Source organism: Dendropsophus ebraccatus, chromosome 1 (assembly GCF_027789765.1).
Source record: "Dendropsophus ebraccatus isolate aDenEbr1 chromosome 1, aDenEbr1.pat, whole genome shotgun sequence".
In the NCBI taxonomy this organism is placed as follows: domain Eukaryota; kingdom Metazoa; phylum Chordata; class Amphibia; order Anura; family Hylidae; genus Dendropsophus; species Dendropsophus ebraccatus.
In genome coordinates this window covers 206,984,040-207,002,031 of record NC_091454.1, presented here as the reverse complement: position 1 = coordinate 207,002,031, position 17,992 = coordinate 206,984,040, and the positions used below count along the sequence as shown (strand labels likewise).

Here is a 17,992-nt window from a genome sequence, read left to right as displayed (position 1 = left end):
ATCCCTGAAGTATTTTAGTTTTGTACAATTTTAGATTGAAAAAAAGAAAAGGACCGTGCAAAACTTTGGGAACCCAAGGAGATTCAAGCACTCTGATAACTTTGATTAAAGGGGTTATCCACTTAAGAGTGAAAAAATGTATTGCTAGCTGCTCTTACTCACCAAGTCCCCCTGAGTATTTGGAGCAGTCTCTTGTCTCTTGTCTGAGTTACAACTTTTTCTAAAAGCCGATCTATAACCAGGATAGGAAACTACATTTCCCATTATGCATCTCCCTGATTGGTCCATTTATGTACTCGCTCCCTTAGCTTTCTTTTCTGCCCCCTGATGTCATTACTATTGCACAGTAAACACGGGACTGTTTTTTTTTTTTCCCCACCGATTCTGCATCCCATCACCCTAGTATGTATTCCATTATGGCTGATGAGGTAGCAGAGCTGACACGTGCATGGTGTAGCTATGTGCTGCATAACCGGCATCTGTTTGCTGGGGGGGTGTAGTGTAGGTTTAGATATCTGCTTGCTGACTGTGAATGACAACATTCTAGTTCCATCCAGACTACAATATACAGAGCTGTGACACAAAGACAGGTACATGTACCCAAGACCGTATTAAAGGGGTTGTCCGGCGATAAAAAATTATTCACAGAATAACACACATTACAAAGTTATACAACTTTGTAATGTATGTTATGTCTGTGAATGGCCCCCTTCCCCGTGTCCCACCACCCCCACCCGTGTACCCGGAAGTGTGGTGCGCTATACATTACCTCTCACGTGCCGACCACGGTCTCCGATCGTCAGCAGTGACGTCTTCTTCGTAAGTCCGGCGGATCTTCCCGAGTGCCGGCCGCCCTCTGCAGCGTCATCCGAAGCTCAGCCGCGATTGGCTGAGCATAACTGTGCTCAGCCAATCGCGGCTGAGCAGCTGATGACGTGGCCGCGTCATCAGCCGCTCAGCCGCGATTGGCTGAGCACAGTTATGCTCAGCCAATCGCGGCTGAGCTTCGGATGACGCTGCAGAGGGTTGCCGGCACTCGGGAAGATCCGCCGGACTCACGAAGAAGACGTCACTGCTGACGATCGGAGACCGTGGACGACACGACATGCGGTGAGTATAATGCACCACACTTCCGGGTCTAGCGTGGGTGGGGGGAAACACGGGGAAGGGGGCCATTCACAGACATAACATACATTACAAAGTTGTATAACTTTGTAATGTGTGTTATTCTGTGAATAATTTTTTATCGCCGGACAACCCCTTTAACAGCAGACGCCCCATCTTCACTCACCAATTAGCATCAGGATTTTCTATTTTCTGAGCATTATATTGATATTTGATCAGTCTTAGGCCGCATTTCCACACTTACTGTACGTCACCACATGCAGCCGAAATCAGACCCTTATGCAGCAACCAATAGGTGTATGGCCAATAATCCAGGTAACAGCACATGACTACTGGGGAAGAAATGGGAGGCTGGTTTCGACCTATATACACCTTCAGTATTCAAGTTCCCTTTTATCTCAATGTTTGTAAGTATTACAATGAAAAAGGATTGACTCACGTTTTGGTAGTCTTCACCACGACTCTCTCTGCTGAGTGTTTCAAGCACTGTCTATAGCTACAGACTAGGCATTCTTCTCGGAAGGCGGCCCCTAATCATGCCCTCGTTTCGGCCACATGTATTTCTCTACATGTAGAAACCGTTTTTCATGGTTTTTAACTGCTTAAAACACTGCCATACCAGACCTCACCGATCACACCATACCCCCCCCCCCCCCCCAAAAAAAAAAAAAAGACACCAGTTTTACTGGCAAGTCTGAACGGGAGGTTCAGGTTGATCTGACCATGGGTGCCTAGTGGTAAATACGGCCCTGCATGTACTGGCATTCACTGACAGCAAGCAGAGAGAGAGAGTGTTGTAACTTTTTATACTATAGAAACCTAGGCTCAGGGACACATTTAAGTCTATGGAAGCAGCACAGGTGCATGGAGATGATGCAGATGATGTCTCCTGGGGGTCGGGTTACCAAGTCAATAGACAGCTAACCTGGAGAGAGAGGAAGACAGTGGTACACAACGTACCCGGTTTCCAGCCGAACATGACAGCTGGCGACCGTCAGCGGGACCTGGGAGCAGTGCTATGGAGCCACGAGGACAGGTGAGTTTACATTGTTTATTATGTTCCCACACACCCCTTTCCTTCTGCTTTTTTGTTTACTTTCACAGGACTTCTTAAAAATAGAAAGGGAAAGTGTCACCTGTAACTTTATGCCTTTTGGAAATAATTTAAAGGGGAACTGACAGCATGGATGTGCATCTGTCTACTCTGGCAGATCCTATAGCTGATTACACGAGCATGGCATACATACCTTCACTGCTGCTGCGGGATCGGGTGTATTGCTAGAAAACGTTCTTTATCCCGGGCTGACAGAGAGGCGGATCTGCGACAATCTGTTCTCCCGCTCTCCGGCCGCTTCTGTGTTTCCAGGCCGCTGCCCACCACCTGCAGAATGATTGGGGAAGCGGGCACAGCAGCGATTAGGGGGGGGGGGGCATACTACTTTTATGCCGCTGTATATTGCTGGGCAGGAGCTTGATGGTTTTGACTTGGTTGCATCCTCCATGATGGTTGACCCGAGCCCTTTCTTTCTATGCAGTGAACCTCACGCCCGCTTCTATGCGTCCCAGATTGTATTAACCTTTGAATACCTGCACTCCCTGGATCTTATATACAGAGACCTGAAGCCAGAGAATCTGCTTATAGACCAGCAAGGTTACATACAGGTACGAAAGGCCACATTGCATATCATAGGACTCATCTTGAGCTTCATTTTTTTTTTTTTTTGTGTCTGTGTTTTTCTTACATGTAGCTGCATTTCCTGTTTATATGTCTGGTTACATATTTGACATGGCGCCATCTGGAGGCTTTGTTGGGAACCAGAAATAGTGTTTTTTATTATTATTTCTAACTACATTCTGACCTTTTTACATAGGTGACAGATTTTGGCTTTGCCAAGAGAGTAAAGGGAAGAACTTGGACTCTGTGTGGGACCCCGGAGTATTTGGCCCCTGAAATCATCCTTAGCAAGGTAAGCAGCACCCTTCTCTCCCTGGTTTGCCTTTAGCTAAGAGGTCCCTTTCTTGTCCCTGTGCAGGAACTCACTGCTGGCACTAACAAAGAGATCCCCCTCCTGCCATATGTTTAGGCTGGGTTCACACACAGTACTTTGGTCACTATATTAGGCTATATTCACACTGAGCAAATCAAGTGGAATTCCGGAGCTCTCCGCCGTGGAATCCCGCTGTGCTCAGTGTCCTGCAGTGAGTGAATGTGAGGGCACGCGCGTGTCCGCTTCCTCCCCGCTCCGCTCAAAGAAGTGACATGTCACTACATTGAGCGGAGGAGCGTGCACTCTCCCATAGCAATGACACACTGAGAGAGGCTGTATTCCGCGGTGGAAAGTTCCGCCACAGAATTCCACCTGACTTGCTCAGTGTGAACATACCCTTAGTCAGTATTTTTAGCCAAAACACAGAGAAAGCTGCTAATGTTTCCATTTTAGTTTTCTCTGTCTGATCCACTCCTGGCTTTGGTGACAATTACTGAGCAAAATACTATAAGAGAATCCAGCTTTCTCTGCATTTGATCATTAAAGGGGTTACAGCTAATTTTATGGTCACCAGAGGGTTTCCGTCCGTATTATTTATCGTGGTCATGTGGTGGTCTAGTGTCCCTTTTCCTTCTCTTATGGGCAAGACCTTTATTTTGTTAATGCACCCCCCCCCCCTTTCCCCAAGAGAACATCAGAGACTTTGAGACATCATATGATCGTGGGAACCAACAGAGGCGAGATTATTACTGCTCAGTTTATTACATAGCATCAATTAAAGTAACACTGTCACCCCCCTTTGTGCATTCTGACACCTCTACACAGGTGTAAAGGGTAAATTTAGCGTTTTTCATACCTTATTTTATATCATACGTCGTGGTGCTTGCTCAAGTAAAAAGTGATTTTTTTATCAACTGCAGACTGTGTTAACTGGGCTGGGCCTCGCAGCAATAGTGCCACTTAACCCCGCCCACTGTACCACCGTTGGCCCCGCCCCCTTGACACCCATTGGTGGGTTGACCTAGAGGGCGTGGGGCCTAGACCTTTAGGCCAGCCTGTTCCAATGGGCGATGAGGGGGCGGGGCCAATGGTGGCACTGTGGGCGGGGCTAAGTGGCGCTAATCCCGCGCAGCATCGCCCACTCGCAAAAGGAGGTGACAGTGTCACTTTAAGTCTTTTGGAAGCTTGGAAATAGAAGACAGAAACAGTTGCACACTCTACCCAGAGTCCCTAGCTATCTCGGACCTCTGGGCACCCGCTACTGTATATGGCAGAAAGCAAACAGCAATACCAGAAGTGCTGAGTGTGCACCTCTCTCCTCCTCCGATCATTTTTATAAAAACTTTTTATTGTTCAGAAGTTTGGATTAGTGTTGGGCCCTTAATTTCGTATTGGTTTTTGAAGAGCCAAGCATGCAATGTATAGAATCATAGAACGTTCCTGAAACTTCCTATAAAATCTGAAGTAAGGGGCACAATGCTGAGCCCCCATGTTTTAGTGGCTGGTAAATGTATGCATCTACTTTTAGCTATCAATCATGGTGGTGTGCTCTCTCCTAGGATTAGAGCGGGAGTAGGGAACCTTGGCTCTACAGCTTAAAGAAGCAGTTCACTTTTTATTTTTTTCTCCCCCCCGGGTAGCCGCTGTCAAGTATACTTACAGAAGATGATCGGTGTCCCGTTCCCGTCGGCCAGTTCCGTCCCGCGGTGCCGTTCACATCGGGCGCGCGCTCACTTCCGCCGGCGCTGTGACTCCTCTTCTCTCCCTTGTCATTTGAACGCCGGAAGTCACGCGCTTCCATAGAGAATGCATGGAAGCGAGTGACTTCCGGCATATAATCACTGGGCAGAGAAGAGGACTCGCAGCAACCGGCGGAAGTGAGCGTGCGCCCCATGTGAACGGCACCGCGGGACGGAACTGACCGACGGGAACGGGACACCAATCATCTTCTGTAAGTATACATGACAGCGGCAACCCGGGGGGGGCCAAAAAAATAAAAAGTGAACTGCTTCTTTAAGCTTTGGCTGTCCAGGCATTATGGACGTTGTAGTTTTGCAACAGCTGGAGGGCTGAAGGTTTCCTACCCCCGGATTAGAGGGTGATCTTGATTGTATGAACAAAACTACATGCCTAGTAGATGTAGAGCACTGTCCTAGCTTAAGGTGAAATAATTCCCCTCTCCTCTTTCCTAGGGGTATAATAAAGCGGTGGACTGGTGGGCTCTTGGTGTCCTGATTTATGAAATGGCTGCAGGTTATCCGCCATTTTTTGCTGACCAGCCTATACAGATCTATGAGAAGATCGTATCTGGGAAGGTGAGTGTCCAAGTTCATCGAATCTTTTTATAGAGATCACGCTACTATATTACGATATAACAGGTTAGTGAGTTCCCCAACATTCTGCAGCCCCAAGCGAGATGAAAATTGGGTGGCGGATACTTCCGATAATGTGCTCAATAGTTTGTTTTTTTTTTACTTTTTAAATAAAAAAAAGTTTCAAAAGTTTGCCATTAGGTGGCGTTTTAGCTATGCAAATCCTGCTGCAAATGTACCCCTTGGCTTTCAACAGCACTCAGTATTCGCAAGATCATGTCTTCCTCCATTAAACATAGTCAGCCTTAAAGTGTCACTGTTGTGTTTTTTGTTTTTTTTTTTGTTTTTTTGCAGAAATCAATAGTGCAGGCGATTTTAACCCTTAGAGGACCCGGCCAATTTCAATTTTTGCATTTTCGTTTTTTCCTCCTTGTGCTTAAAAGGCCATAGCATTTTTTTTTTTTTTTACCTAGAAACCGACATGAGCCCTTGTTTTTTGCGCCACTAATTGTACTTTGCAATGACAGGCTGAATTTTTCCATGAAGTACATTGCGAAACCAGAAGAAAATTCAATGTGTGGTGAAATTGAAAAAAACCCAATGCATTTTATTTGGGTTTTTTTTTGTTTTTTCGCTGCTCGCCCTGAGGTAAAACTGACATGTTATATATGTTCCTCAAGTCGCTACGATTACAACGATATGTAACATGCATATTTTTTATTGTATCTGATGGCCTGTAAAAAATTCAAACCATTGTTAACAAATATATGTTCCTTAAAATCGCTCCATTCCCAGGCTTATAGCGCTTTTATCCTTGGGTCTATGGGGCTGTGTCAGGTGTCATTTTTTGCACCATGATTTTTTTTACTTTTACACTTAAACTAGAAGCCCCCCTGTGGTTAGGGTTATTCCCCCTGGGCGACTTCTAGTATAAGCACTCTGATCTCTCATTGAGATCTCTCCTGTACACTAATACAGGATAGATCGATGAGATAGGCACTTTGCTTCCGGCTGCTGCAGCCGGAAGCAATTGAGTGTCGAGCCGGGATCAGCGCCATTACGGCGCTGAGCCCGGAAGGAGTAGGATGTGTGGATCGCTCCTCCGGTACAACGTCACCAGACACCAGGGATGACTGCATTCAAGTAATCGGATGCAGCTGTCAACTTTGACCTCTGCATCCGATTAGTTTATTAGCGGGCACGGCGATAGGAACGTGCCCGCTAATAGCCGTGGTCCCGGGCTACATGTGGCACCCGGGACCGCGGCGGATCAGAGCGCGGCCCCGCTCTGAACACATGTAGGCGGCCCTGGACATACAGGTACGTCCAGGGTCGCCAAAGAGTTAAGAAACTTTGTAATTGGGTTTATTAGGCAAATATGGCATTATCTACATTCAAAAAGACTTTCCCCAGGTCCCCCCCCCCTCTCTCTCATCCACTGCTCATTATCAGGAAATCTCGACTCTTTTACATCAGATGTGCCCTGTGTAGCCTATGGAGAGGGGAGGGGGGAGACTAGTCTGAAGCAGAGAGGAGAGAACAAAGTATTACACAGTGGGAGCTGTGTGATAGCCGTATTCAGGGGTCAGTGCTGACTTCAGAGGAGATAGCCTGGTGATGTAGCTGTAAATTAACTCTGTTGTCTTGTTTTGGTGCTTCATCTCCCCTCTCCATAGAAAACCAGGAAGACAGGGGGGAGAGCCCATGATTTCTCATGATAAAAATGCATCTTTCGGCTAATAAACCCCATTACAAAGTTTCTTAAAATTGCCTGGACTATTGATTTCTGCAAAAAAAAAAAAATAAATAAACAACCGTGATACTTTAACCGTTACAACATGCCGACGTATGCTGGTGTGTCAGAAGACCTGATCCTTTAGGGTGCGTTCACACCTACAGGATCTGCAGCAGATTTGATGCTGTGTTCATTTATTTAAATGAAATCTGCTGCAGAAAATCAGCTGCAGATCCTGTAGGTGTGAACGCACCATTAAGGAACCCCATAACCAGAAGTCACATGGGGTGAGAACAGGTGAGCGAGGAGGCCGCGTGGTTGGAAAATTACAGCTGATCTCCTGTGCAGTTGGGAAAGCTTCAATCTATGTCAGCGAAGCCTTGGCTGTCCAGGCATGATGGGAATTGTAGTTTTGCTGGATTGATAAAGGTTCCTCATCCCTTATCTATTCAAATTATATTGAATATTGAATAGCGCCACCTATCTGTGACTTTTTTGACATATTGAAGTAGCTACAAACGTGTTTTCCACACCTTTTTTTACATCTTTTTTTTTTAACATATTTGGTTTACGGGCTTAACTGATGATCATTCTGTTGACAGGTGCGCTTCCCCTCACACTTCAGTTCTGATTTGAAGGATCTCCTCAGAAACCTCTTACAGGTCGACCTCACCAAGAGATTTGGAAACCTAAAGAATGGCGTGACAGACATCAAGGGTCATAAATGGTTCAGCACCACAGACTGGATCGCCGTCTATCAGAAGAAGGTACCGACCTGCATCATGGCCTGTTTATTGATGTATCTGATCATGTACGGCTAGATAGAGTATTTAGGAGAGGTTACACCACCAGACTTTTATTAGAAAGGTTAAAGTGTTATCCCTAGAGATAAGCCATTAGTGAGCATGTTCCGGTTCTTTCTGAACCCGATTGTGCGGCGTTTGATGCAGCCTTGGGAAGTCCTGGAAAACATGGATACGGCCTATGCTTGTGTCCATGTTTTCCAGGTAGCCTTAGGGCTGCATCCAACTTTTTTAGCCACCAGTAATCAAATGCCGCACACTCTGGTTTGAAATGAACTGGAACATGCTCAAGATTCGCTCATCTCTAGTTATCGCCTACCACATGATGGGTAATAGCTAGCTGAACACTGGGGGTCCAGCCAATGAAATCCTCACCAATCACAAAGGAAACAAAGATCCCTTTTTACCCGAGTGGAGGTGCAGTGTGAATGCTCAATTCGCACTTTATGGGCCTTCTGAATTGCTGAGTACACCGCTCACTGTATTAGACAGTCCCATAGTTCCTTTTTCTTTCTTTCTGAGATAGGATCAAGATGATACTGTGTTTTTGGCTTTGGCAGCCTGTTTTAAGTGCCTAGCTCTAGCGCCTTGATATTATGTCTCTGGCTGGGAAGGGGTTAATGTCCTCACTTCCTCATTTTTCATCATTCTCAGGTGGAGGCTCCCTTCATACCGAAGTGCAAGGGCCCGGGTGACACCAGTAATTTTGATGATTATGAAGAAGAGGAAATCAGAGTCTCCATTACAGATAAGTGCGCCAAAGAATTTTCCGAGTTCTGAAGAGCGTGTCGAGAGGAGGAACCATTACCCAAGACCTCCTGAGATCAAGCGAGACCGATGGAGAGAACGCCGCTGACCGGCACACAAACTTCTCCTTCCCTTTCACACTTCCCACCTCTCTAGCTTTTATTAGTGGTGCAGAATCGACTTGGCGGCCATCTTATTTTATCCTGGATCTGGTGGTGCTGGTTTCGATTGGTCCTGGAGATTCCCCCCAGTCTCTGTCATCCCCACTTCCCTCACACTTTTGCTTCTCTCCTTGACAGATCAGAGGGGCCAAGAAAGTTATTTAAATGTGACTGGTTCCTCTAGGGTGGAGTCAGAACCTTAGGGGCGGGGCCTATATCCTTCAGGATGTGGCCTATGTTAATTTTCGTTTTGTTTAATTTTTTTTTTTTTTTTTTTAACATTTTCATCCGAAGAGCTTGGCTACTGGTTTTTAATCATTTAGTTTACATAGTTTATAAATATTGAACTGTTTTAATCTGAATTCTATTCCCTGCCAATCACTATCCCGTTACCCCGGCTTTCCTTGTCCTAGAATGACTTTTAAACTGAAGTGCCAGTTTTTACCCCTTCCCTTCCCAAACACACCCATGATCCTCCTCCACCTCGCACTACTGTTTAGTTCACGTACCCACGTTTTTGCCTCTGGGTTAACCCCTTCTCCCATCATTGAAGCCATAACCACCTTCCGGTAGGTCCAATCATATCTTTATTGGCTGCCTACGGAGTAGAAGGAGGGTTGGTGGTGGTAATAGTAGAGGAAATTCTCACGTGCTTCGCTGGTCAGGATGAAGTTTTTGTCATATTTTTTTACAGGAAGCTGGTTGTTACAGTGTGTTATTGGGGCTTTTGCCATCTGTTTAGTGAGGTCCTGAGCAGTCTATGTTACGCAGAGATAGCCTGCGTCCTATTTACCTCGACACTGGACTGAAGGCAGTGTGGCATTATCTTTAGTGTTGGCATGAGCTGCCCGCTTGTCATCAGGTTTGGTGACTCGCTTACACATTAGACGGGCATTGACAGATTTTAACTTATTGTTCACATGCCATTGGCTTTCGTTAGTCTTGTTTACTCCATGGATTTGGTGCTTTTAGTAGTATAATGCCATTAAATGAGGCAGAGGATACAATGAGGGCATCTTTAGGTGTACGCCAGGTCTAAGCACCATTGCTTAGGTGAACTGTGTCCGTCCTGTTACATACCTTACATGGGCTTTTTTTTTAAATGTTTTTTGACTAAAGGGGTTGTTCAGGGTTGCCTTCTACCAAAATGGTGCCACTTTAGTCCACAGGTTGTGATTGGTCTTGCAGTTTGACCTCATTTAAGTTGGTGGAGCCAAGCTGCAGTACCGGACGCACCCTATAGACAGATGTGGTGCTGTTTCTGGAAGAAAGCAGTCGTAACATTCTAATATCTTGACAAAGGACCTGTTGGCCCATGACACACTAGCGTGGTACAGTCATAAATGTTATCCACAGTATTGTAGTGGTCATAGTTACATGTTTGCTATGTGTAGTTCACTTTTTAGTGAGGTCACGATATATTTATTTATTTTATATCTTGTCTATGTCTGGGATAGCTATAGAAAATTGGACTGTCCGACCAGGACATATAGGACACCATATTCTTCCTGGAAATGAAGGCTTGTTCCTCACCTCTCCCCTTCCAAATGGATGTTGGAATGGGTTGTATGAAATTGGAAGGGAAAAAAAATGGCTGCCTTCTTAAAGAAACAGCACCACCTTTTCCATGAGTCGCATCCATGACTGCAATAGCAGACATAGCCCCCAAACAAGGGTGGTGCTGTTTTAGGGGGGAAAAAACAGCCATAGATTTGTAATCTCATACAGTCCCTTGAAGTCAGCTCGGATACATGAGGAAGAAGGGTTCCGATTTGGATGAAGGGACCCTATAGCTACTTGGCTGGGAACATGGCTACCAGAGTATTCTATAATAAAATGCCAAATCTCAACGTGTTCTTTGAATCGCCCCTGGCTTTCCTCATGGCAGTACATAGTCGGCACCTAAGTTGGAGGTACAAGTTGTGGTGTTTTTTTTTTTTTTTTGTTTCTTTTTTATTTTATCATTATTTATTATTGTCCAGCATGAAGGCGGATGAGACATGAATGATTGGCCGCTCCTTTTCCAACCTGTTACATTATGGCAAATGAATGGGGGTTTGGCTTTTGAGCAGTCATTGATGGTGAGGGAAGTGGGATAATTTGGGGGCAGATCTGTGAATTTCTATTGCGTTTTCACTTAAATAAATTCTATATATATATAAATATATATATATACACACACACATTCACTTCTTACATGTGTTATACTGTAAACATTTGAGACAAAATTACCAATAAAGTTTTGTTTAAAAAAAAAGGCTGATTTTTTTGTTATTGTTTGAACAAAGGATAATTTTTTACTCACCGTAAATTTTCTTTCCTGTAGTCCGAAGCAGCAGCACAAATGGGGAAGATCCTATCTTCCTGCAATGGTAGGACAGATGGTACTAATAAAAGATTGATTAGGAGCCCTATAAGAAGGCCATACAGACCCCTCCTCCTTGTGTTAATTCTAACGACGAAAAAAATTTAAAATTCATAATAAAAACTTAGTTAATAAGGCATTAAAACAATCAAGGTATGCTGCATAAATAATAGTTTGTTTAAATCAGGGCGGGAAGTCTGTGCTGCTGCTTCGGACTACAGGAAAGAAAATTTACGGTGAGTAAAAAATTATCCTTTCCCTTACGTCCTCAGCAGCAGCACAAATGGGGATATAGCAAGCTATGAAAACAGACTAGGGAGGGCCATTACATTACAGAAGACAGAATGGCTGAGCCAAAAACTGGTTGACTCGTGAATATCTAGTCTATAGTGCTTGACAAAAGGTATTGACGGACGACCATGAAGCAGTCCTGCATATTTGTTCCAAGGGTACAGATCTTTTTTCAGCCCATGTGGAGGATATTGCCCTCGTTGAATATGCCTTGATTGCACCAGGTACCTGTAATCCAGCTTCTTGTTAGCATATGGAGATGACTTCCCTTATCCATCTGGACAGAGAAGCTTTGGATGACTTGCATCCTTTGTTTTTCCCTGCAAAGGATAAAACCAAGTGGTTAGATTTCCTGAAGGAGTTTGCCCGTTCAATATACATGCTCCAAGCCCTTCCCACATCTAAGGGATGAAGCTCCTTCTCTCTCGTATTGGCAGGAGTAATGGATTGTAACAATGGAGATGTGGAAGAGACTTTCACCCACCAGGCTTCATCTTCTTTACCTTCAGGTAGGTTCTGTAGGCAGTTGTGGCTCTGGACTACAGAAGAGTGGTCACCACTTTGACAGCATATCAATTCCCACCTTGTTGACGGCAGTCAAGCTTCGTACAAGCCTGCCCTCTTGAGTTATTAACTGAGGGTATACAGAAGCCTCCAGATTATTCCTATGGAATTAGCGCCATGCTTTTAGATAATATAAGAGGCCATCATGAAACCAGAGACTTGCTACTTGCAAGATTTTTAGACTCTGCCCACACCTGGCAGGGACGCTGGGAGTAATCTCTGCTACTCTGTCAGTAGCTGGGGAGACTGGGAGACTTCCCAGAAGATTCTTAGGCAGGGGGCTCACCATTGTGAACCATGCCCTCTTGGGTCAATAGGGGCAAATGAGGCTGACCAAGGCCCAACCTTGTCTCAGATTCTGCAAGACTCTGGGCTTTTTAGGAGTGAGGAAAAAAGGGTTTCCAATTTGAACCTTGAATAGGAATAGGTCTATCCTCCATGCGATTTTCCAGAAAGCTTCTGGTCCAGAGACCGTTCCTCCGACAGGGTTACATCGCAGCATAGATTGCCAGCAGACAAAATGCCCCTGCCTCCAGTAGTGCCCCTATAAAGATCGGTATGCGCCATCCTAGATGCGGTTTGATCTTATACTGATAGCTTACCATAGATTGGTGTGCTGGAGTGGACTAGTATTCCCTTCATATGTTGGATGCCAGCAACATCTCTGATGGGGATTAAGGCTCCTTTGCCCGTTGCTCATACAAGCGCCCCACTGCTTGATATATCAATGGTTTTCTCTACCCACTTCATTGGGAGACTGTTGCCATTGAGCAGGAAAAGCTATCCTTGTCTCTGGGTGTTATTTCCAGTGTAGACATAAGACCCAAGGGTATCAGATGAAGTGACAGCAACTGGGGAGTACTGAGAACCCCGACTTGTGTCAACTTCTGTAATCTCTCTGGAGGAAGAAAGTCACAGACTGGGGATCTATTCTCCTCCTTAGGAATTGGCCCATGCCAGAAACAATGATGAGCTTCAATTTTCTCAAACAGTCAAAGTACAATAGACATCCTCTTGGTGACTGTAGATGGAGCCAAGATTATTCCAGATAGAAGGGCTGTAAATTGAAAAGAATGCCAATTGCCTTGTACAAAAGGTCTTGATGTAAAGCAATATGCAGCTTTTGTCTGTAGACAGGTACATGCGGGTATACATGGCCAGATAACGTCCTTCTTCTAGGAGGGAACTACAGAGCATAAATCCTCCATACAACCGCCTTCTCAGAGGAGGCCGTATACAGGTACATGCAGGTATACCTGGTCAGATAACATCCTTCTTCTAGGAGGGACCTACAGATCATAGATCCCACATACAGCACCTTCCTCAGAGGAGGCTGTATACAGGTATACACGGTCAGATAACATCCCTCTAGGAGGGACCCACAGATCAAAATTCAATATGGTAGCCTTTCCTATCATATAACACTGGTACAGACCTCTCTCATTATGGAAATAAATTGTCAGAAAAGACGTAGTCACAAGTTCTTGTCCCCATCCCCAAGGCCTCCGAGACGTCTGGTCCTTCTTGTGCAGGATTCTTTCCTTTACCTTCCATACTAGAATTCCTACGGAATGTCGAACAAAGTAGAAGTTCCTTCTCTTATTAGACTTTCATGAGAATGTCCAATACAGATCCAACTATCTTTATATTGGAGTGAACATCTGCCCCCTTACAACGAAGGTCCAGTCTCCAAACTGTGGGGATCGGGCAGCCAAGTATACTGCTCAGCTATAGTAATATAGACATTTATTTTATTTATTTATTTATTTTTATTTAATTTATTTATTATTATTATTTTTTTTTTTTTTAAATTACTAAGAAATTTTTTTTTTTTTTTTTTTTTTTGAACAAGGACTTTGTGCGTCTGAAGGAGCCATGACCTCGGACTCCATCCAGTTCAGCCTGTAGATTATCATTCAGATGTAAAATCTTAAGCAGTCATTGTCTCTTCTGAGAAAAAGTTGCAATCCACAAATGAATTCTCTGCCACCTTAAAGTGGAATCTTGCAGGATCTGTACGCCAAGAAAGCTTTTTCCCCAGAAGTTCTGTTACCAGAATCCTGCTACATCCAAGGATGGAAGTTGTGCCAGACTGACCGGCCGACTAACAGACTAGTGCAGAGTGCCTGGAATCAGACACACAGGTGCAATGAATATGCAACCAGCAATCCTAAAGCAGTGTTCACACATAGCAGCTTCATAGTTTTACTGCATCCTTCAGTACACAGAAGCTCCATAGGGTCACTGCATCATCTGATATCAGTATTACAGAGTGTAACTAGACAGCAGGTGTACACAGTATTACAGAGTAATTAGACTGTAGGTATATACAGTACACATCCAGCATCTCTAAGAATGTAGCTTCATAGGTCACTGCATTATCTGATAACAGTACTAATCAGATAGTACACATCTACAATCCTAAGGCCATGTTCACACACAGTAGCTTTACTGCATTCTTAAATAGCAGCACTGGAGCAGCGCAAAAAGGCTCCATAGAATCACTGCATCATCTGATGGCGGTATTAGGGAAAGTAATCAGATAGCAGGTGTATCCAGTACACATCCAGCAGCTCTAAGCATGTGCTCACACACATAGCTCCATATGGTCACTATATAATCTGATAGCAGTATTAGGGAAAGTAATTAGATAGATGTATCCAGTACACAACTAGCAACTCTAAGGCTGTGTTCACACACAGTAGCTTCATAGGGCACTGCATCATCTGATAGCAGTATAGTGAAAGAAATCAGACAGCAGGTGTTACACAGTACACTACAATTCTAAGGCAATGTTCACACACAGTGGCTTCATAACTTCACTGCATTCTTAAATAGCAGCACACAGAAGGTCCACATGATAACCATCATCTGATAGCAGTATTAGTGAAGGTAATTAAACAGCAGGTGTACATAGTACACGACTAAATTCTAAGGCAGTGTTCACACACAGTAGCTTCACTGCATTCTTAAATGTCAGCACACAGAAGGTCCACATGATCACTATATCATCTGATAGCAGTATAGTGAAAGTAAATAGACAGCAGGTGTATAGTATACAACTAACAATTCTAAGGCCGTGTTCATACACAGTAGCTTCACTGCATTCTTAAATGGCAGCACTGGAGTAGCACACAGACGCTCCATAGGGTGACTGCGTCATCTGTTAGCAGTATTAGTGAAAGTTATTAGACAGGAGGTGTATCTACCACTACACAATAACTCTAAGGCTGTGTTCATACACAGTTTTATAGCTTCATTGTATCATCTGATAGAAATACTGGAAAAGTAATCAGACCGCAGGTATACACACTACACAACTACAATTCTAAGGCTGTGTTCACACACACAATTTCACTGCATCATCTGGTAGCAGTACTATAGAAAGTAATTAGTCAGCAGGTGTTCACAATGCACAAATAGCAGCTCTAGGGTTGTGTGCACACACAAACACACAGTTTTATAGCTTCACTGCATCATCCGATGGCAGTACTATAGAAAGTAATGAGGCAACAGGTGTACACAATTAGCAGCTCTAGGGCTGTGTTCACATACAGTTTCAGAGCTTCACTGCATCATCTGGTAGCAGTACTATAGCAAGTAATCAGGCAGCAGGTGTGCACACTGCACAACTAGCAGCTCTAGGGTTGTGAGCACACAGTTTTATAGCTTCACTGCATCATCTGGTAGCAGTGCTATAGAAAGTAATGAGGCAGTAGGTGTGCACAATTAGCAGCTCTAGGGCTGTGTTCACATACAGTTTCAGAGCTTCACTGCATCATCTGGTAGCAGTGCTATAGAAAGTAATCAGGCAGTAGGTGTGCACACTGCACAACTAACAGCTCTAGGGTTGTGTGCACACACAAACACACAGTTTTATAGCTTCACTGCATCATCCGATGGCAGTACTATAGAAAGTAATGAGGCAACAGGTGTACACAATTAGCAGCTCTAGGGCTGTGTTCACACACATACACAGTTTCATTGTAGCAGTACTGGAGAAAATAATGAGACAGCAGGTGTACTAAATACCCAACTAGCAGCTTTAAAGCTGTGTTCATGTATACTCACTATAGTTACATAGGTCACTCATATAGTGAAGCAGTCTAACAGGACTTGCACAACCAATGTTAAAAAAAGTGAAAAACATTGAAACGAAACATTTGAGGCATAAAAGCCTCATACAACATATATATATATATATATATCCAATAATCCTCCTGATACACATGCCAGGCTTCCAGCTCAAAAGAAAAAACAGCATATCTTACCTTGCTGAAGTATCAAGAAACATTAGCAGCCGCCCAGGTGAGGACACAGGTCTGGCAGCACCATGATACTTACTGCGGCAGCCTCATGGCTTCCCTCACACAGCGGCTCCATACAGCAGAGAAGCTGAGCGATAACTCTACTAAAAAGTAAATAATCTCCTCTCTGATACAGCAGAGCAGGAAAAACAACATTTCTATAAATTTCCCCTCTCCACACGACCATGTGGAAAGGAAGAATCTTTGGAAAGGAAAGCCAGACACAAACATAGGCCTGAGCCTGCTTCCCTCTCCTACCACCTGTCCCACAGGAGGACAGAAAAAAACACAAGGAGGAGGGGTCTGTATGGCCTTCTTATAGGGCTCCTAATCAATCTTTTATTAGTACCATCTGTCCTACCATTGCAGGAAGATAGGATCTTCCCCATTTGTGCTGCTGCTGAGGACGTAAGGGAAATGCAGTATTATCTGTTTGTTTCATATTATTTATTATTATTTTTTTTTTCTACCCAAGGATAGGAAGTTGGCCTTTGGCAAGATTTTAGAAGAAATATGCATAAAATAGAGCTGGGTAAGTGCAGGAGAAGTAAATAGTTGCTTTCTGTTCTTAATGGGTAGCGAGGTGACAAAATATTTTACTGAAAGAGTAGTAGATGCTTGGAACAACCTTCCGGCACATGTGGTTGATAAATCCATATTAAATGTCCTATTTAATGGAGAGGTTATGTGCCAAATTAGGCAAAAGTGTAATATAGCCATCGATTAGCCGACAAGTCACCTTTCGTTGGTCGCCTGATCGTTGTCTTTTAGCGTGTCAAGAGATATTCTGTCTACTGCACATCTCTCCAAGTATTAGGTGATGTGTGACCGATGGCTGATTACAGGAAAGGGCTGCACGGACATCACTAGCAATGTTTGTGCAGGCCTGATGACACGAATATTGAGCCGTGTAATAGGCTTTGTAAGCGAGGGCCGATCTAGTAGGCCGGCATTCACCCTACAGGTCGGGTTGTCTGTTAGTTTTATATTATCAGAATGCTGGTTTTAAATAATTATTTCATTTATTAAAGGATAAATGCTGTTCAGTAGACGTGAGCAAATTTGGTTATTTCTCCAGGACTCCTTGGGCGGCGTCCAACTTCAGCAGCCACCACTAATCGAACGCCGCATGCTCTGGTTCGGATGAACCCAAGTGCCCTCCAAGCTGGCCCAACTCTACTGTTCAGCCTTAGCTGGCTGAACAGGAATTCTGGGAGTGACCTCTGATTTTGTCCTATATTTTACTTGAGGTCATGGATGTCACTTATGCTGGGGTAGTTGAAGTTGCACACTTCAAAAAATATGCACTACAGTGTGAACAGAGCCAACTACGACAAGCATGCCAAAAATTATTCCAAAGCCTTTTGGGATAATGTGTTCATGGAGGCAAAGATGGAACTTGGAACTAACCACTATGCGATCACGGCAGTGTTCCTGAGCCAGGTAGGAGTTGAACCTACAATCTTCTGATCCGTAGTCAGACGCTTTATCCATTCTGCTGCTGGTCCTGTGGAAAACAACTCAGCCGCTCCTGCGCCACAATTGACAATCACTGTAAAAACCTGCGACAGGGTACCATTGCCATAAGTGCCGT

General features: G+C 44.3%; 1 protein-coding gene across 5 annotated transcripts in view; it reads left to right on the top strand.

Annotated features, from left to right (window-relative positions):
- The window catches only part of LOC138767893 (cAMP-dependent protein kinase catalytic subunit alpha), a 45,119-nt gene extending 34,668 nt beyond the window's left edge, over window positions 1-10,451 (top strand). For all 5 annotated transcript variants that reach the window (XM_069945782.1, XM_069945774.1, XM_069945766.1 and 2 more), the window contains 5 exons: window positions 2,661-2,787; window positions 2,997-3,092; window positions 5,306-5,428; window positions 7,763-7,927; window positions 8,618-10,451. In XM_069945782.1, the coding sequence (XP_069801883.1) occupies window positions 2,661-2,787; window positions 2,997-3,092; window positions 5,306-5,428; window positions 7,763-7,927; window positions 8,618-8,743 (637 nt within the window). In that variant the 3' untranslated portion in view covers window positions 8,744-10,451. The remainder of the gene's footprint in view (window positions 1-2,660; window positions 2,788-2,996; window positions 3,093-5,305; window positions 5,429-7,762; window positions 7,928-8,617) is intronic.
- The last annotated feature ends 7,541 nt before the right edge of the window (window positions 10,452-17,992 follow it).